At 43.2% G+C, this 21,114-nt stretch overlaps 1 protein-coding gene across 1 annotated transcript; it reads left to right on the forward strand.

Annotated features, from left to right (window-relative positions):
- Window positions 1-552: 552 nt before the first annotated feature.
- ATPAF1 (ATP synthase mitochondrial F1 complex assembly factor 1) lies at window positions 553-20,316 on the forward strand. The gene is made up of 9 exons (XM_075181541.1): window positions 553-799; window positions 2,284-2,392; window positions 5,377-5,418; window positions 11,206-11,268; window positions 12,159-12,209; window positions 12,903-12,950; window positions 14,270-14,365; window positions 18,236-18,343; window positions 18,880-20,316. Exons 1-9 carry the CDS (start codon window positions 585-587, stop codon window positions 19,045-19,047), a joined length of 900 nt encoding a protein of 299 aa, XP_075037642.1. The 5' UTR covers window positions 553-584; the 3' UTR covers window positions 19,048-20,316.
- The last annotated feature ends 798 nt before the right edge of the window (window positions 20,317-21,114 follow it).

The raw sequence follows: 21,114 nt of genomic DNA on the forward strand, positions 1-21,114 counted from the left end.
GGTACTTAATCCATTCCACCGTTACAGTACTGTCCCTGATGAAAGTAATGTACTCAAAAGTTGGAATTGAATAAAAATACCACTCTGAAGATACAACTACAGTTAGTCTTAAATCCTTGAGTGCCGCCTCACCTGAAAAATATAAATATATATATATATATATGTAGATAGATATAGATATTATTATTATTACCGTGTATGTATGTATATATGTATATATATATATATATATATATATATATATATATATATATATATATATATGTAGGTGTAATTATATATATGTTGCCTGCTTCTATACTGACATATAGTGATCCAGGTATATATATATATATATATATATATATATATATATATACACACATATATATATATATATATATATATATATATATATATATATATATATACATATATGTCAGTATAGAAGCAGGCAACATATATATAATTACACATACACACTCCAGTATTAGTATGTGTCAGTATAGAGGGTGGGAGAGCTGCGCATGCGCAGTGTGACAGTGACGTTTTGTGTTCAGATATTGTTTCTGGACGGGCGGATTAAAGTGTGCACCGGAAGCCAGATGTGGCTCGCTAGTGACAGTAACATGGCGGCCGCCGTAGTACAGATGTGTTTAGGTTATAGAGGGATACTTGCGGTCAGGAGCCGGGTGGGGGCCACAGGGGCCCTGGGCTTGGTGTCTTTGCAGCTTCGCGCGTTCTCGGTGCGGAAAGAGCCGCAACTGGATGAGAACCCGTACTACGGGAAATATCGGGACAAGATCCAACGGTTGTCCCGGTGCGTCCTCTAAAGCGGTCATCAATGGCTGACATATTCCCTGTGATCCTATAGCCGGGACCTCTCCGGTGTAGGATAGTCCTGGATGTCTGATGTGTCCTATAGTCGGGACCTCTCTGGTGTAGGATAGTCCTGGATGTGTGATGTGTCCTATAGCCGGGACCTCTCTGGTGTAGGATAGTCCTGGATGTCTGATGTGTCCTATAGCCGGGACCTCTCTGGTGTAGGATAATCCTGGATGTATGATGTGTCCTATAGTCGGGACCTCTCCGGTGTAGGATAGTCCTGGGTATGTCCTATAGCCGGGACCTCTCTGGTGTAGGATAGTCCTGGATGTGTGATGTGTCTTATAGCCGGAACCTCTCTGGTGTAGGATAGTCCTGGATGTATGATGTGTCCTATAGTCGGGACCTCTCTGGTGTAGGATAGTCCTGGGTATGTCCTATAGCCGGGACCTCTCTGGTGTAGGATAGTCCTGGATGTGTGATGTGTCTTATAGCCGGAACCTCTCTGGTGTAGGATAGTCCTGGATGTGTGATGTGTCCTATAGCCGGGACCTCTCTGGTGTAGGATAGTCCTGGATGTCTGATGTGTCCTATAGCCGGGACCTCTCTGGTGTAGGATAGTCCTGGATGTCTGATGTGTCCTATAGCCGGGACCTCTCTGGTGTAGGATAGTCCTGGATGTCTGATGTGTCCTATAGCCGGGACCTCTCTGGTGTAGGATAGTCCTGGATGTGTGATGTGTCCCATAGCCGGGACCTCTCTGGTGTAGGATAGTCCTGGATGTCTGATGTGTCCTATAGCCGGGACCTCTCTGGTGTAGGATAGTCCTGGATGTCTGATGTGTCCTATAGCCGGGACCTCTCTGGTGTAGGATAGTCTTGGATGTGTGATGTGTCCTATAGCCGGGACCTCTCTGGTATAGGATAGTCCTGGATGTGTGATGTGTCCTATAGCCGGGACCTCTCTGGTGTAGGATAGTCCTGGATGTGTGATGTGTCCTATAGCCGGGACCTCTCTGGTGTAGGATAGTCCTGGATGTGTGATGTGTCCTATAACCTGTACCTCTCTGGTGTAGGATAATCCTGGATGTGTGATGTGTCCTATAGCCGGGACCTCTCTGGTATAGGATAGTCTTGGATGAGGGATGTGTCCTATAGCCGGGACCTCTCTGGGGGAAGCACAGTGCACTTCCTCCTCTGGGTATGCCGCGTGATCTCCCTGCACTGTGCATATGAGGTCACATAATGAGGAGATCTGATGTCCCCGTTCTGATTGGGACAGTCTGCTTCGAGGTTGCAGATGAAGGCTTGGTGGGCTGCCTGTTGCTCACCGATGTGCTTCATAGTTTTAATTACATTTTGTTTTTTGGGGGACTGTAATGTTACTGCAGCTTTCCAATAACTGTTTCCAGTATCCTACACAATGATTCCTATAGTTACTACTGTAAGAATTACTATGTAACAAATCTTGTCGCTATAGCTCGGACGCTGCCGCATCTGTGGATCGGATGGAGAAGCGGAAGGATGTGGAGAAACAGCCCCTTGCCTCTTCTAAACAAGCAGAGTACGTCCGATCAGTGGAGGAGAAGGTATGTTACTAAAGTAAGAATACAATCTAGTAATATTAATAATTGTGCTTTCAGTAATTATCAGGTTACTTACACGCTGATTGGGTGCTGTAGACATGTGTCTAGATTCCTGTGGTCTTCACATTCCTGAGCATTTCCACCATGATTTCTTTAACAAGATGTGGTCCAGGAACATGTCTTTTACTACAACTATATGACAACATACAGTTGTAGCCAAAATTATTATCCCTTGCACGTCTTTCACTGTGGAGGGGGGAAGTGTACGGACGGAATGAAGGACTGTGGGGGCAGAGTGTACGGATGGAATGAAGGACTCTGGGGGTGGGGGCAGAGTGTACGGACGGAATGAAGGACTCGGGGTGGGGGCAGAGTGTACGGACGGAATGAAGGACTCTGGGGGTGGGGGCAGTGCGTATGGACGGAATGAAGGACTCTGGGGGTGGGGGCAGAGCGTACGGACGGAATGAAGGACTCTGGGGGTGGGGGCAGAGCGTACGGACGGAATGAAGGACTCTGGGGGTGGGGGCAGAGCGTACGGACCGAATGAAGGACTCTGGGGGTGGGGGCAGAGCGTACGGACGGAATGAAGGACTCTGGGGGTGGGGGCAGAGCGTACGGACGGAATGAAGGACTCTGGGGGTGGGGGCAGAGCGTACGGACGGAATGAAGGACTCTGGGGGTGGGGGCAGAGCGTACGGACGGAATGAAGGACTCTGGGGGTGGGGGCAGAGCGTACGGACGGAATGAAGGACTCTGGGGGTGGGGGCAGAGCGTACGGACGGAATGAAGGACTCTGGGGGTGGGGGCAGAGCGTACGGACGGAATGAAGGACTCTGGGGGTGGGGGCAGAGCGTACGGACGGAATGAAGGACTCTGGGGGTGGGGGCAGAGCGTACGGACGGAATGAAGGACTCTGGGGGTGGGGGCAGAGCGTACGGACGGAATGAAGGACTCTGGGGGTGGGGGCAGAGCGTACGGACGGAATGAAGGACTCTGGGGGTGGGGGCAGGGCGTACGGACGGAATGAAGGACTCTGGGGGTGGGGGCAGGGCGTACGGACGGAATGAAGGACTCTGGGGGTGGGGGCAGGGCGTACGGACGGAATGAAGGACTCTGGGGGTGGGGGCAGGGCGTACGGACGGAATGAAGGACTCTGGGGGTGGGGGCAGAGCGTACGGACGGAATGAAGGACTCTGGGGGTGGGGGCAGAGCGTACGGACGGAATGAAGGACTCTGGGGGTGGGGGCAGAGCGTACGGACGGAATGAAGGACTCTGGGGGTGGGGGCAGAGCGTACGGACGGAATGAAGGACTCTGGGGGTGGGGGCAGAGCGTACGGACGGAATGAAGGACTCTGGGGGTGGGGGCAGAGCGTACGGACGGAATGAAGGACTCTGGGGGTGGGGGCAGAGCGTACGGACGGAATGAAGGACTCTGGGGGTGGGGGCAGAGCGTACGGACCCAATGAAGGACTCTGGGGGTGGGGGCAGAGCGTACGGACGGAATGAAGGACTCTGGGGGTGGGGGCAGAGCGTACGGACGGAATGAAGGATAGGGGAAGCGAAGATGAAATGAAAAGTGCCAAGCAATTGATAATCGAATTGGGGTTCTTGAGGCAAAATATTTGGTACTTGAAACTGAGGTTTAAAGAAAATATGATTGAGAGCATCTTCTAACTGATGTATGGTCTGGGAGAAGTTAACGCAGGAAACGACTGGATGATAAGTGAAGGATTATGGGAAGACTGAGATCGGCAGTGAAGGCTCATAGATAATCGTGGATAAGGACTCTGGGGAGAGGGAGATACAGACCAAAGAAAGTCAGATGCTGACCATTAATGTAGATTTTTAAGGAAAAGACTGATGGAGGGATAACTAACAAGACATAACCTGGGTGTAAATGAAATATTTGAAATTATACTGATTGAGGCTTGGTGAAGGGTGGGCTTAATTACTTATTTTTAAATGTTGGTGGGTGTATTTTGTGCTCGGCTAAAACAAGGAGAGAATGGGAGCAATGACCTGGTTGGGGAATCCACAGCACGATTACTAGATTGGAGAATATGAGATAGTTGAGTCACTGGTTTTCTACAGCAGAAAATCACTGAGTTTATTTTCTTGAGTAATTTTTCTGCAGCTAAAAAAAAGAATAAAATCACTACTTCTCTATACTCAGCATTGTTCTGGCAACTTTCAGGTTTTCTAAGCAGAAACAAAGGTGACTTATTGCTTTGTGTGCCAGGTATTTGTCAGATATCATTGCCTTATTATCATCATCTATTTATATAGTGCCACTAATTCCGTAGCGCTGTACAGAGAACTCCCCTGAATCAGTCGCTCCCCCATTGGAGCTTACAGTAATTCCCATCTGCTCTTAATAAATTGAAAGCACCATGACAAGGTTGCAGGGTGAGGATAATAAACAAGGGTTAAAAGCGCCTGCGAGAAATCAGGGAGAGTACGTGTAAAATCAGACTATATATTTGAGCAGATTCAGTTGGCTGCGAGGTGTTTGTGCTCAGTACCGGCAATTACAGTACAGAAATCTTCTGCATCAATGGCCCCATTGAATGAACAGGGGGTTGAATTGATTGAGATACTAGGAGCAGTCAGGGAAAGGGGGAGATGTCAGATTCTACTGGTGTCCTGACTGACCTCGCAGGGGAGAAATATCATAGTTAACAAGCGACTGTTTGCAAGACTTTGTTTCATGGAGTACATAGACTTCCTCCTTCTGACATCAGTTGCAGGTTTATCTGGATGGGTTCAGTGTAGAAACGCATCAGATGACTACAGTGGGAAAAATGAAATGTAGGAATCATCTGAGGAAATAAAATGTAGTCCTACAGAAAGGAGAACAATGTGCATTATAAAGCACAGAGGAAAGGGAGGGACGAGGGGGTATAAAGGTACTCTGCCCCTCCCATAGTTATCTATAATAGAGAGTTTGCACTAACTTATATTTCTTTGTCTCTACCCCATCCAGGTGGGTTCACGTTCATTGAAACAAGGTTTTACAAAGAAAAAGGTGAGTGTCTGTAGAGAGCAGCCACCACCACATCTGAATGTACACACAGAGCATTTCCTGGCCCCATCGCACCCGCTACGCGCGCCCCCATCGCACCCGCTACGCGTGCGCCCACATCCACCATGCTGCATGTTACCAACACCCGATGCCTAGAAGCACTGATGTACCTTCTTCTGTATTCATTTACTTAGTGGCTTCTTTACCTATTTGTATGACTATTGCTGTTCTGGTAATTGTTATTGCTTTTTGTATTGCATTTGAAAACCTGTTTAAGAAGTGATAATTACTAAAAAGATAGAGCTGAAGTATGAAAGAGAACAGTCACATTCAGAGACACATTTACACCCTGTACAACATTATATAACTCTCAGGTACTGAATTAATGACAGGTTTTATCGCCAAGTTATTCAGTCCAGATTACTTCAATAGAAAATAAACAGGAAGGTTGAAAGCTGAGCGTGTTGTACAGAGTGGGGTCACCTATGTCCAGTTTTTATATTAGTGGTTGAATATCCAGCCTGTGAGTCGATGAGTCTGTAAGTCATCCTGAGTTACTCTTTTTATCTTAGTATTTGTAGTTATTAAATGGCTTCTATCCACAATGTCCTTCTGTGCTGGCATCATATGTTATTTAATCCTTTTATATGTAGGGATTGTAGTTAGCATGCCTGGTATTGTTTAATTAAAAACAATCATGTCACAGGCTCACAAAATCTATTATCTATCTACTGCCGCCACATACATTGGCAGTAATCGCACCAGCTTTATAATTTTCTAGGTCCCTTCATAATATTTTCTTTATTTTTATTTCACCAATTTATTATTTTCTTAACTATTATATAGGGTAAAATGCACGCTATATGATCATTGGAGGTGTCTATATATTAGAGCAGGATGACAAATAGTCCCCAAACCACCCCAGCATTAAATTAAAGGTCCCATCACGCCACCTTAAATGAATAGGTCCCACTATTAAATTAAATACCACACCATCCCCCCACAAATATATTAATAGCACCTACCATTAAATAATTAGCTCCACCTACATTCCACTATTAAATTAATTACAATACAACAATACTCCCCTCATTCCTATTTACATACCCCCCCCTTACCTTCCTCCAGCCACGCTGTGTTGGAGAGGCTGCTCTGCACACGTACTACATGACAGGCGCCATCCTACTGGAGGAGGGGTCAGCTCTGGGGGGGGGGGGGGGGGGGGTCTCACTGCGGTGTAGTAGGATCAATTCATGGACAGTATTGTTCTCAATACAGAGTCAGAACGTGGAAAGAGGGGAGAGGTGGCGATTACCACGTTCTGTAGGACCCAGTTATTTTTCAAATGTGGGTCCCTTGCCTCGAAGTTACGGCAAAATATGTGCCGTGCGGCAGAGGGGTCACTGGTGGCTAACGTCAGTGCAGCTGTCAATCACATCACAGTGAGTGCCGTGCGTGGGGGGGGGGCACCTGTATAAAAGGAAGCGCGTGTTTTCCAGCAGTTCATTTGCTGGTGAACTCTAAAGTCAGTGTTTCTTGGAGGTTTTTGTGTAACACCAGTATTTGTGTAGAATCTGGGCACAGTTTAAACAGCATTTGTGCAGTATTTGGTTGCTGTTAAAAAATATCTGTGTTCAGCCAGCTGTTACCCATAATGAGTAAGAAATTAAATTTGACAACAACATCTTAAGTTTCTAATAAAAATGAAAGTACGAACACAACAGAGCCAGAGATTTCCACCAAGGACATTGCAGACGATGCTGCTCCGTCTTATGAGTCACAGTCTATTTCTTATGAAAAATGTTTCTCTAAACATTTCATATCGGCAGTAAATAGTGACTGGTTTAAAACATGTCAGTGGTTGTTGGTAAAAGATAATGGACTGATGTGTTCCACATGTATAAAATATGGAAAGAGATCAGCCACAAACATGGAAGTGACTAAGGGGACTGTTACATGCAAAAGACTTTTAAAAGAAAGTTTAATTGATCATAAGCAAAGTAAATTACACACTGATTGTTTTCAGATATACTTCAAAAACTGGGTTAGGGGAAATTGAGTAACTTGCAGAGATGCTTTTGTGGGAGTTTTAAGAACTATTCTTGGTTAGTAATAAATGAACCACCTCATACTACATCATATGGAAATCTGCTTAAGCGCTGCCAGGCTATGGGCTGGTTATACTAAAAGCATCTTGATAATGGAAAGAATGCAAATTACATTTCGGAAGGAATAATGTAAGAATTCCTTCACAAATAAGATGTGAATTGCTTAAACATTGTGTTTGGCAGATTACATCCGTGTTCTGTGTTATGAAACGACAGACATCTCCGTTTTGAAGCAGCTTTTTCTATACATTATATACATCTGCCAACTTAAAGAGATTACTGTCCATTTTATAGCAACATGTAGCATCATTGATGGCAAAGCTAAAACTATAACTAACAAAATAATTGAAAAAATCTAACTTGGTGGGTGTAGGCTGTGATAGAGCAGCTGTCATGATGGGGAAGCACAGAGGAGTAACACAACTATTAAAAGATATGAAACAGGTGGAGTGGTGGTCAACTGTCATTGTATAAACCACTGCCTGGCTCTAGTTGGGGCCCAAGCAGCTGCCGAGGTCCCTTATTTAGTAAAATTGAATGAAAACTGAAGACAAACTACTTTTTTTTTCAAAATCTCCCAGTTAAAATGGCTGTTTTAACTGAAATCCAAAATATATTGAACAGTCCTCAGACTAAATTTACATTGGTTAGTGCCACTAAGTGGCTGTCTGTTCACTTTGCTAAGAGAATCCTTGGTGAGTGTCAGTGGGCACTGGTAAGAGTCCACTGAACGAGATGACATCACAGCTGAAGGTTGAAGCAAATATATGAGAACATACAATTCCACAGCTTCACTTATGATGCTTTCAGATCTGCTGCCTCATTTGTCTAAATTGTCTAAAGTTTGGCGAAGTCAAGATGTCTTTTTAACAGAAATAGACCCCATTTTAGAATCTACAAAACTACGCATTATGGAACTGAAACACTCACCTGCTCATTTTAAAAATCTCCATCTACTTCTTGCTGGTGACTGGTCAGAGCTTCACATAAATTGTTCTGATGCTGCTGCTTTTAAGACGAATATTTATGGTAAATATATAGACACAGTTATTACCTACCTAGAAGCAAGATTTCAAGATATAATTCTATAATTATATTCTGTGTATCAAATGTTTTCAGTAGAGACAGCCATGATCAAGGGCTTGTGATATTCTTTTTGAGCATTATTCTAAAAATGGATGTCCTGCAATCCTAAACTATGAAAACAGTAAAGTAGAATGGTCGGTTACATCCATATTGTTTGAGCTAGAGTCCTACAAAAATCTAAATTCAAAACAAATAATGCAGAAATTTTCAGCAACAACTGAGCATAGAATGTTTTCCAACATTCCAATATGTGCATAGAATGGACAATGACCATACCTGTAAGTACAGCTGAATGTGAAAAGGGATTTTCTACTCTAAAACGAATTAAAACCTGTTTAAGGAATTGCATGAAGCACACTAAATAATCTGATGTTGGGTTCACTAGAGGACTAGATCCTACAGACTTTCATTATGAGAAAGCTGCAGATGACTGGGCCTCTAAGAAGAAAAGAATAATTAATATATAAAATGTCTAGAGGTTAAATCAATATAAGGTCAGGATTTCAACATTTAATTATTGCAAAGGCCCCCACCGAGCTACTTCTTAATGCCATTCGGCTGGCAAAATTTTCTGGGGAGAACACTACATAGTAATTATTAAGGTAACTTTACAGTGCTTTAACAGTTAATAAAAGTATCAAATTGTTCACCAAATTCTAGTTTTTTAAAGGTTCAGGCTGCCACAAAAGAATCACCAACCCTTTATAATGGATCCTTCCGTCCGTCCGTCCCCCATGTACCTGTACTTACAGATAATGTCTAGAAAGGAGAGGATAATTTTTATATTAATATACATGTTGGCCAGGAGGGGTAATCGCAGAAACACGTTGTCCCCTGACGGTGCCCCCACTGCTAGTCTCACTGCTCCCCAGACAAGGAATGTGTGCTCACTGCGCATCAGCCAAGAACAGGCCTCCGTAGTCCTTGCTCCTTCCACCATTATCTCCTGTCGGTGCGCTTGTCTTTACACCAGGACCTGCACATTCCCTCACAGCGGACCTCGGAGTGATTGGATGATGGTTTTTATAAGTGGAAGTTGCTCAATCAATTTATAGGTTCATAGCAGGTGCTTGAAGTTTTCTGAGGATGGTTTTATGTAGAATAGATTTACCATCCAGTCGTGTGAATCTGTGTGTAATGTAAGACTTCATAGTGTATGAAGTCTGGTAGTATAACTGCAGTGTATGATTACACAATGTATTCATGTATAACAAGATGTCAAGAACAACACAACCAGAAACTGGGATGAAACGGAGGTATATCTCGGGCACACACCATATATATCACCAAATGGTTAAACAATCCACAAGCCACAGCTTAGTGGTTAGCACTTCTGCCTCACAGCACTGGGGTCATGAGTTTGATTCTTGACCATGGCCTTATCTGTGTGAGTTTGTATGTTCTCCCTGTATTTGCGTGGGTTTCCTCCAGGTGCTCCTGTTTCCTCCCACACTCGTAAAACATACTAGTAGGTTAATTGGCTGGTATCAAATGGACCCTAGTCTGTGTGTGTGTATGTTAGGGGATTTAGACTGTAAGCTCCAAAGGGGCAGGGACTGATGTGAATTCTCTGTACAGCGCTGCGGAATTAGTGGCGCTATATATAAATATATAAATATTTGATGATGATAACGCAGCTTACTGGACACACCGTTCTATTTGTCTCATTTTTAGCTTTTCAATGGAAAAAACGATTTTGTGCATCTTTTCATAATGTCATGTATAGTTTATAGATTGTTCAGAAAAAGCAAAAGAATCTTTGAACTATACGTGACAATATTAGAAAAAGATGCGTAAGATCGTTTTTTCCATTGAAAAGCTAAAAATGAGACTGAAATAGAACTGTGTGTCCAGTAAGCTGCATTATGTGATATGCTTGAGATTGTTTAACCATTGGGTCATATACATGGTGTGCGCCTCAGATATACTTCCATGTTATCACTTATGATTGTGCAGCATTCTGTAAGGAGCGCTCATAAGAGGTTACATTTATTTCAGCCTCTATTAGCTGACGCTCTGTGACGGAGAGAGCGCGATGCTTATCTGGTAGCAGTGAGGCCAGCAGCTGGTGTCCTTGTATCTTGTACATGTCTTGCAACGCCTGTCCCAAGGGGCTTATTCTCTAATGAAAACATTTTGCACTATATTATGTTGCCCTCTGTCTTTTCTTGGTCCCAGTTTGTATCAATCTCCAACTCCATCTTTTACACCTAAGAGGGTCCTCACAGCTCAGAGCTATAGCTCAGTCTTCACCAGTGACACAGATCCAGCAGGTCTGACTATAATACTCTTCTGCAATCTCTCAGGTTGACCACTGATAAAACCGTTTACTTTAGAATGGAGACTAAACTGAGTGTCCACCAGTAGCTCTAATCAGATACCAGTATCCAATGTCTGGGTGTAATGCTGGATTCACACTTACCGTTTAATTTACATAGACATCCCAAATATATTCTGACCTGGGACTGCTGATTGTTAAGATTTTATTTATAAAATGTTTCTAATCTGACCCCAGGGTCACATAGTTTGTGGTCGGTTTCACAGCAACTTGTTGATGTGATTGTGACAATCTAACATTTTTATTTTCTTTGTTCAGATGTTGAATTCGCTACTAAATCTGGAGCTAGTAAAAGACAAGAGTGCGGCTGATATTACACAGGTGATGTATGTACAGTATCAGTATACACTCAGGGAAATATATATTTACTGGTAGAAAGGATATGTACAGGATGTGGTCTCAATCACTATGTACTTATTATAACCTATATACTCCATCTACATCTCAGTGCAGCATTACCTAGAACTGGCAGACTGAGCACTTCACAGAAATCAGGAGTCATCGCTGAAAGCTATAAAAGCATCTTTTATTCTGCATGAGAAAACAATTAGAAGATTGTTAAATGTATCCAAGTAAGATACATTGTCAGTGTTGTGCAGAATATGCTCCTGGACTCATTCTCTGCACATCAGATTTTTTATTTTTCTTTGGGATTATTGTTCAGTATGAAAAATCCCAGGAGGACTTCGCACCAAACCAGCTGAGGGAGGAGGGAGGGGGCAGGGGGTGCTGGTCTCGGGAGGGAGGGAGGGGGGGGGGGGGGGGGTGTGCTGGTCTTGGGAGGGGCCAGTATTTTTTGAGGAAAAAATAAGTCTACAAAGCAACGGCTCAGGCAGCCCCAAAATTTCCAGTGAGGCCTATGGCCAGTCTGCTGCTCAAAGACCTTGGTCTGGCAAGTTGGGGTGTAAACAGTATGTAGATGGAGCGACGTGGGTACGTCGGCCATGGCTCCGCTCCGCTATCTTCTCCACTCCTGTCTTGTGCTTGTCATCCCCTTCTATACCCCATGGAGCTCCACATGCTCTGCCTCCGCAGGAGCCTGTTCCTGGACGTGTGTGTGTGTTTATCGGGGTACACTGATATGATATTGTGTATGTCCATGTCACTCTCTGTAATGGTGTCTGTATTGTAATAGTTATAGAGGAGCATTGTGTGGAGTCTGTGCTCCATCTCTGCTAATCTATGAAACTTGTCTTTCATTTTTCTTCCAGATATGGAATAATTATTTTTCTACAAAAGACGCAGTGTATTCGGTTATACCTGTGAGTAACGGATTTTACCTGGCTGTGCTTAATCTTCCTAACTATATCCTGTGCTTCTCAGCTGTTTAATTTCATTGACTCCAATACAGAGAGCATACCCGGCTTGTGCAACAAAAATAAACTAGTGTAGTAAAGTGTATTTATTAAAAGTTGAGGAGAGCATGTGCAGGGTAATAAGTTAGAGTAACAAAGGTGAAAAATTGCTTTCATTCTGCTTGGACACACATGGAGTGACCTGAGCCTTGTACGATCGCATGTAACGACTTTCTGGATGGGAAACATTATTATTAATAATAATAATATTATTAGGGGCATATTCAATTGTTGACGGAAACGGCGAAAATCTCGCGCTCCGTTATTACGGTAGTTTTCTCTCTGGATTTCAGTTCGCAGCTCCCTGAGTCTCGAGCTGAAATCCAGCTTACTATTACCATAATAACGGTAATCGTTTTAACGCGGCGGGGAATTGAATATGCCCCTTAGTGTCTATAGAGTGTTACAACATTCCACAGCACTGTACCTGCTGTTAGTGCAGACACGGTAGATATAGGTTCACAGTTTACATAGCAAAAGTAGAGCTGCTTCATGTACTCAATTTATCGGTGAAAATCTACATTAGCCCGTGTGCAATACTAATGTCTTATCTTTGATGATTCCTTGCTGCACCGATGATAACTTTCTTTCTCTTCCCAGGGAGAAACATTTCAGCTCGTATTGCAAAGAGCGCAGACCTGTCCCTCTGTAAGTGTAACATCAGCTGCTCATGTCTCTGTCACATCAGATATGCGCTGAGAGTAGCGGGGCGCGCGCGGACATGCGCTGAGAGTAGCGCGCTGCTCTGTGGCGCGCGCGGACATGCGCTGAGAGTAGCGGGGCGCGCGCGGACATGCGCTGAGAGTAGCGGGGCGCGCGCGGACATGCGCTGAGAGTAGCGGGGCGCGCGCGGGCATGCGCTGAGAGTAGCGTGCTGCTCTGTGGCGCGCGCGGACATGCGCTGAGAGTAGCGGGGCGCGCGCGGACATGCGCTGAGAGTAGCGGGGCGCGCGCGGCCATGCGCTGAGAGTAGCGGGGCGCGCGCGGACATGCGCTGAGTAGCGGGGCGCGCGCGGACATGCGCTGAGAGTAGCGGGGCGCGCGCGGGCATGCGCTGAGAGTAGCGCGCTGCTCTGTGGCGCGCGCGGACATGCGCTGAGAGTAGCGGGGCGCGCGCGGACATGCGCTGAGAGTAGCGGGGCGCGCGCGGACATGCGCTGAGAGTAGCGGGGCGCGCGCGGGCATGCGCTGAGAGTAGCGCGCTGCTCTGTGGCGCGCGCGGACATGCGCTGAGAGTAGCGGGGGCGCGCGCGGACATGCGCTGAGAGTAGCGTTCAGTCCTTTCTCCTACTGCAAAATAATTTTGACTGGGACCTTTAAATATTTCTGTGTGGAATGAGCGAAGACTTGAGAACATTTTTCAGCTTTGTGTTTTATTCCACTGTAGATCCAAGAAGTACATGCGTGGATACTAGATTATTTTTTCATTTCAACAATTTTCTGTAAGGAATTGTTCATTATTAGGATAGTGTAAGGACATATTTTTAGCCGCCACTGTATTTATATCGTCCTTGCATATGTTTGTTTTCCTGAATTGTAGGATACAATTTAGAGATAAATTTGTAGTTACAGAACTGTATCTGGTATCCCAGCAGACAGCTATTGTCACTGTATGTTTAATTGGAAAATGATAATGTGGTTTTACAGTGAAACATGCCAGGATGATAGGAAACAAATATTTATTATTAATAGGAAACACCAAGCAATGCTTGTAAAGTCCTGTAAGTGTCACAGACCACACTTTGTACTGATCACCGTACACACTTCTTTCCAGAAAGGAGGGTGGGAAGATGAAACGTAGCGAGTGCACATATAGCAGAACATGGACCAGTTAGTTGCTGTCTGACTGACCTGTTCATACCAGTGAATTGTCTCGTAAGCTGCACATATTTGGTTGTTTTATATACTAACCAGTTCTTTTGTTCATTTAATCTCTTTATTTTTCTAATTGTCTTTTATTGTTGCAGTTCCTATACGCACTGCCAAGGAAGGAGGGATACGAGTTTTTCATGGGTCAGTGGTCTGGAACGGAGCTTCATTTCACTGCACTTCTAAATATCCAGGTCCTGTCTCACAGATTACTAGTGAATAATGCCTGTTGTTGGTCAGGATGCTGCAGCTATTATCTTATACTGATGTAGTAAGCATGAAGTTCTAATGTCTTAATGTTTTACATCATCCCTGAGCTACAATTTTGCGTTGAGATCCTGTAATTACTACTCTGCATGTAGTGCCAGTAGTGGCCACTTGGGGCTTATACTGCACATTGCAAAATTAATTCTAAAACCCCATTCCCCATAAAAAGGACAATGAACAGCATGCGGACCCCACAATTGAATAAACAGAATGGGCCCTGTAACGCGGGCTCCTTACCACTAGAGCAGGGAAACCAGCTAGAGGTTCCCTGGCACAAGTAGCAGCTAGCATGAGGCTGGGCTGGTGACACTGGCCCCAGTCCATAGTACAATTGGGCAGCAATAAGTATATGGCTAAGTATCACTGGTTCTGCGCCAGGCACCCCTTGGGCATTGGGTGCCACTGTGATAGATTAAAATGTTAAAATCATTAAGTATGTCTATGGAACTACAAATCCCAGCAAGCCTTGACAGGTATTGACTGCTTGGATATAAAAGCACCAGTGTGCCCACGGCTTCCAGACCTTACTGGCACATAAGTTGGCTAAACCCTCAAACCCTTGTTTACAGTTTTATAAAACTGCAAAATCTAAAGGGAATTTTCCTCTGATATAGTCCATAGGGGAATCCTTATCCACAACATAATACAAAGGGAAATAGCATAGATGAAATAGTGACAAACACAAGTGCTTCCTATGACGTAGGTATATGACACAAGGCTTGTTCAGCTCCATTCTGTATCATAACCTATAATCGGGGAGATGCCAGACTGTAATGTACATTGCACTGTATGGATACGTCTTATGCAGAACATAACAGAAGTATTGTGTAGTGAAGCACTTTCCATTCTACTGTGTGTGGCGGCTAAATGACATTAAACTCATGGATGTGACCTTATGTCACTGACCTGCCTGAAGTGTAGTGTTCACCTATGGTGCCTCTTTACTGTATGTTACCTACCTGAGTGTAGTGTTCACCTATGGTGCCTCTTTACTGTATGTTACCTACCTGAGTGTAGTGTTCACCTATGGTGCCTCTTTACTGTATGTTACCTACCTGAGTGTAGTGTTCACCTATGGTGCCTCTTTACTGTATGTTACCTACCTGAGTGTAGTGTTCACCTATGGTGCCTCTTTACTGTATGTTACCTACCTGAGTGTAGTGTTCACCTATGGTGCCTCTTTACTGTATGTTACCTACCTGAGTGTAGTGTTCACCTATGATGCCTCTTTACTGTATGTTACCTACCTGAGTGTAGTGTTCACCTATGATGCCTCTTTACTGTATGTTACCTACCTGAGTGTAGTGTTCACCTATGGTGCCTCTTTACTGTATGTTACCTACCTGAGTGTAGTGTTCACCTATGATGCCTCTTTACTGTATGTTACCTACCTGAGTGTAGTGTTCACCTATGATGCCTCTTTACTGTATGTTACCTACCTGAGTGTAGTGTTCACCTATGATGCCTCTTTACTGTATGTTACCTACCTGAGTGTAGTGTTCACCTATGGTGCCTCTTTACTGTATGTTACCTACCTGAGTGTAGTGTTCACCTATGATGCCTCTTTACTGTATGTTACCTACCTGAGTGTAGTGTTCACCTATGGTGCCTCTTTACTGTATGTTACCTACCTGAGTGTAGTGTTCACCTATGGTGCCTCTTTACTGTATGTTACCTACCTGAGTGTAGTGTTCACCTATGGTGCCTCTTTACTGTATGTTACCTACCTGAGTGTAGTGTTATGCTATGATGCAATACCCATACCTACCGTAAGTTTATAAAAACATAACTAATATATACATAATTAGCAGTGTAATATGACATTAGGGTTGTAAAGTTTACATTGCTTCATGTGTTAGAAATCAAAAGTATAGATTGTAAGTGTACACTTGCGACCTCAAATACTGTAATTTGGACTTTTAAAATTCAAATGCTGCTTAAAATGACCCTTGGAACCCTTCCCAGTGTTTGTTAGATTACAGTAGTTAAATGGTTGGATCTTTTCACACACCCAGTTTTTGCAGCTAGTTATTGTAACGTAAATGAATTCCCTTATCTGGAGAACAAATACAACTGTGGCTTCTGTGTATTGTAGGTAAATGACGTAGAGGATGGTTACCAGCAGTAATTCCTGCAGCTCCTGGAAACACTTTAAACATCCTGATTTAGAATTTCTGGAAACTTAAATATTTATGCAAAAATACTTGTGCACTGTTGTGGTCTAACGAGTATTTAGAGTTGGCCATATTGTAAGATACGTCTGACTCACACTGCGGTGTGGAGGTGCCGGATACAGACCCCTCAGAGCACAGGATCTAGTATTACAGTGTATCAGACGTATACTATGATTATCTGACTTATGGATAATTTAATATATACAAAATAATACCACCAGATTTCAAATAAAAGTAGAGACTTTATTAACATATTCTAAAGAACAATAATAACCAGAACACTTGAAACTTAAAAAATTGCAACGAAGAGCAAAACAATGATTTGTCCTCCCAGTGCTGCCAGATGATTAGGAATTCTTTCAAAAACTTCTCAGTGCCCCTAGAGGAAACCATACGACACTGGTGTCCTCCATGTGCCCAGCACCTGTGTATGAGAAGAGACAATAGAGGCCATGTAATATTTCTTCTTCTTCTTTTCTATGCAACATAAGATGGTGCAGAGCAACTGCTTCTGAAGTATGTGTCTTAGATTATGATTTGTAAAGTCATATGGTTAACAGTGTTTTGTTCTTTGCATCATATGTGTTTATGTTCTGCTTTCAGCTTTTCTAATTTAATATGCTTATACATAAAGGGACAAATTGAACATGTTGTATTGTAAAATGCAAAAAGTCCTGGGGCCTAGAACACTCAATATTCTAAATATTACACTGTTTTTCCACTTGATCCCTAATATATTTTGTGAAGTTTGTTACTAATAATTATGTGTCTCACAAAATTGCAGTGTTTTGGAATTTGTGAACGGTTGTGGGTGATTTTAGCTTTGGTAGTAAATATAGCAACTGAGTTTTGAATTATGGCCAAAAAGCTTAATTTTTGTCATCTGACACAAAACCTTGTCCCACATTTAAGCCGGGTCCCTCTGATGCTTTCTGGAAAACTCCAGGCGTGGTTTCATGAGCTTCTTTGTAGCCTCCTCCCACACAGATCTTTTTATATGGGTGACTGGTGCAGCTGCACCCAGTCAGTCACTGAACTCTGTAGCCCCTGCAACGTGATAGTTGTCCTCTCTGTGTCCTCCCTCACAAGTCTCCTCCTTGCTCTGATGCTGAGTGTTGAGGGATCCCCTTGTCTAGACAGTGGCGGGCAGTACGATGCAGCTTCCGTTTCCTATTCATCTAACAGTGATCACTGGGAGATCCAAGCACTGGGGTGTTATTTTATAGCCATTCTTGTGCATGTCTATAACTTTATCTTTAATGTTCCTAGAATGCTCTTGACCAATGTTATTTGAATTTTATCCATAAAAGCTGACTATTTATAATGATTCACAGGTATTTGGTAGATGACAGCTTAGGAGACCACAAGGCAGTTACCCTTCCCAATGACAGATGCCTTTGACAATTAGACACAGCAGCTGGATAATAGAACAAACTGGATAAATGTACAACAAACCTTTGTTCATATTGTTCTAGACAAGACTTTATACACAGCTAAACTAGAACACAAGCAGTGTGTAGTTTAAATCAGTAATAATCCCCAATGGATACTCCTTGCCATATAATTGCCATCCTGATAATTAAACCTATTATAAAACATAAGTCTCTTATCTTCCTCCTGCAGACCGCCGGTGAGGCGGCCCCCAGTCAGCTGATCTTGTATCATTACAACGAGCTCCAGAAGGACAAAGGGATTGTTTTAATGACCTCTGAACATGACTCGAAGTTCCTGGTAAAGTAATTTTCCTGCTACTACAATGTGTGATGCTGCCCAACATACTGTAATCGGTTGTTTGGCTCGGTTGCTAAATGATCTGATCTCCAGTCAGTTTCCCTGAATTAAGTCGAAGACCAAATTGTACATTTTAGCGCTAGGTTGAATGGTATTGTGTAAAGTTAATTCCAGGCTGGTGGATGATTACTGTCACTGCTGGGGTCATCACATGGCTTGGAGGCTAATAATGGGGGGAATTGATTAAAATTGATTGAAGCATCTAAATGTTTTGACCAGATTTGCATGTGTGTGGACAGATGTTGGTTTATTAGTAACAAGTACTCCCTGTGCCCATTGTTGTCACCCATCGTACAAAGTGCTATATATAGCATGAAATGATGATTTATGCAGAAACTGACAGTGAGTTTTGTGTTTTACTTGGGGAGGAAAATGTTGGATTGTTTAAGAGCTCAGACTATGAGGCAGAGGACACGGGCAGCTAGTGCTCACAGTTTACCAGGCTGTTTTATATTAAAATATTGTTTTTCTTGCAGAGTGTCCAGGACGGGCAGTGTTTGGCCAATCAGGTGCAGCTCTTCTATGCGGGTGACATGTTTAAACTGGTGGAGACCTTCAACCACAATTCCAGTGACTTTAAGTACATGTCTGTAGTCTCTATCCTGGAGCAGAATGGACTGGGGGGACACAGAGGGGATTTGTAGACTTTGTTATATTACTGTGATTTAATAAGTCCAATAATTCACCTCTTGCCTTTTATACTGTTGCCGCATATGTGTTACAAGTAAGGTAGAGCACCTGGATAATTTATTGTGCCAAGAGAAAGTGGAAGTGTGCTCATCTGGGTGAAGAATGTAGCTAGTTCTGTGACTGGTATAATCCTTCACTCTATCCTATGCCTTCATTCTAAATCGAAGGTTGTTTTTGTATTGATCACTTACACAAACCACAAATTGTGCGACTACCATTAAACACACAGTATTGATATAAAAACCAGGTCTGCTTGTGCACTCAGCATTTTGACATCATGGCTAGAGAGAATCCTATCATTTGTAAATAACTTGCAATATTCAGAATGGTTTTAAGGAAATTGTCAGGTAGAATCCATTAAATAGAGGAAATAGAAGCGCTCTGTAGCCTGGTTATTAGAATATCAGCACTATATGAAAGGAGTATGTATTACAACCTGTGCAGATCCAATAGAGGTCTTATCTGCTATGTAATAGTAACGTGCTAAGAACAAGCCCTTCCCTAATGTAAGTGAATACACAACAGTAAAGGAAAATGAATGTGACACAGGTTGTCCTGAAGATAAACCATTACATAGAGTAACTTATCAAAATAATCTTTGTCTGTCTGAACCTTCAATGTTTCTTTAAAATAGCAGTTGTTAATTAATGTCCATGTTATGTATAAGGCACCACAAGGGGTCTGCAGCCCTAGACATAATTACACCTACATCGTACATTATTACACAATGAACAACCAGCTGCGAATTAGAAAATTACATTGTAGGGCAGGACAACTACAGCCTGCACCGTGAGCACAACGTGATGAGATGTATAGTACGTAGGGAGAGATGAGAGCATAGCCTATGTCCAGGGGCGTGAGCTAGAGGCGCTGGGGGCTGAGGCAGTGTATGAGGTAATAAGAATTTATTTATGAGGCCAGAGATTCCGCAGCGCGGTACAATCAGCATACACAAGACATGAGCTAGAGACTGTGACTAAAAGTATATTTACAATGTGTACATTATCAAAATTACTGTTTTCAAATGTCTTGGTCACACTTAAGATGGAACAAACTCCATACAAATATTTTGTTATGTTCTAGATGCAAATTAACTGTTATGTCGTCTTTAAATGTGAAAACATCTGTTTGTTCAAAACCTCATCCCCTGCCATGTTTCTCTGCAAAGTCTGTTCCAAGCTCCAAGGTTCGGACTTAATTGAATAAATTATTTTACTACTCAATTATTTTTTTACTCTGTCTCCTTGTACAAAATCCGTCCAACTCCTCTTACATCCCTTATACTTTCCTTTATTTGTAATAAGATAGAAAAGTAGAGCTGCACATGAAGAAGACAGGAAGGTAGGAGCAGGATGTGAAGCAGGTTCATTTAAAAGCAGCTGAGACCATAGAAGAAATGGTCCATATGGTTCTCAGAGAAAGGGCAGTTGTTATAATTCCTAGTAAACTACATATCCAAGATATAAACGGATGCAATTGGAGGAGATCAAAAGCATTTCAAGGATAGTCTAAAATACACTAAACACAAAAGAGAACATGCTGAAGTTCACTCATGCAGTAAAGAGGATGGCATAATGTTCTTTGTATTCATTACTGTAAGGTAAAAACAAGGGGTGGGAGAAGAAATATGTTGGAGAAGACAGAAGTGGAGTTACTTGTACTCTCAAAATGAAAAGTAGATAAGTTTATTGGTACAGGTGCTAAATATTCAATAGTATAATTAAGAGTAGTACTGGCAGTACCTGTCACGAAACCTGCGGCTATTTAGTGGATCCCTAGTAACTGCCAGGTGATATTGCTCATTCAGGGGTGCGGAGTCTAACGGGTAGGTGGTGTTCGCCAGGGACCCCTACAAGAGGGTTTGGACTTAGCTGCCCCTTTCCCGCAGGTCGCGATCCCCTGGATGAGTGCTGGGCATAGTTGGGGCGGCAACTCAAGAGGGAGTAATAGAGGAGTAGAACTATAGCTGATCCGATGATATTAACTCAGTGGCAGCAGGAAAATTGTGAGAGGTAGGGTCC

This window comes from Mixophyes fleayi, chromosome 8 (assembly GCF_038048845.1).
Source record: "Mixophyes fleayi isolate aMixFle1 chromosome 8, aMixFle1.hap1, whole genome shotgun sequence".
NCBI lineage: Eukaryota > Metazoa > Chordata > Amphibia > Anura > Limnodynastidae > Mixophyes > Mixophyes fleayi.

Coding starts and splice junctions, on each gene's coding strand:
- ATPAF1 (XM_075181541.1), top strand. CDS start 585: ATGTGGCTCGCTAGTGACAGTAACATGGCGGCCGCCGTAGTACAGATG. Junction 2,393..5,376: donor TCCGATCAGTGGAGGAGAAG/GTATGTTACTAA, acceptor TACCCCATCCAG/GTGGGTTCACGTTCATTGAA. Junction 18,344..18,879: donor AACATGACTCGAAGTTCCTG/GTAAAGTAATTT, acceptor TTTTTCTTGCAG/AGTGTCCAGGACGGGCAGTG.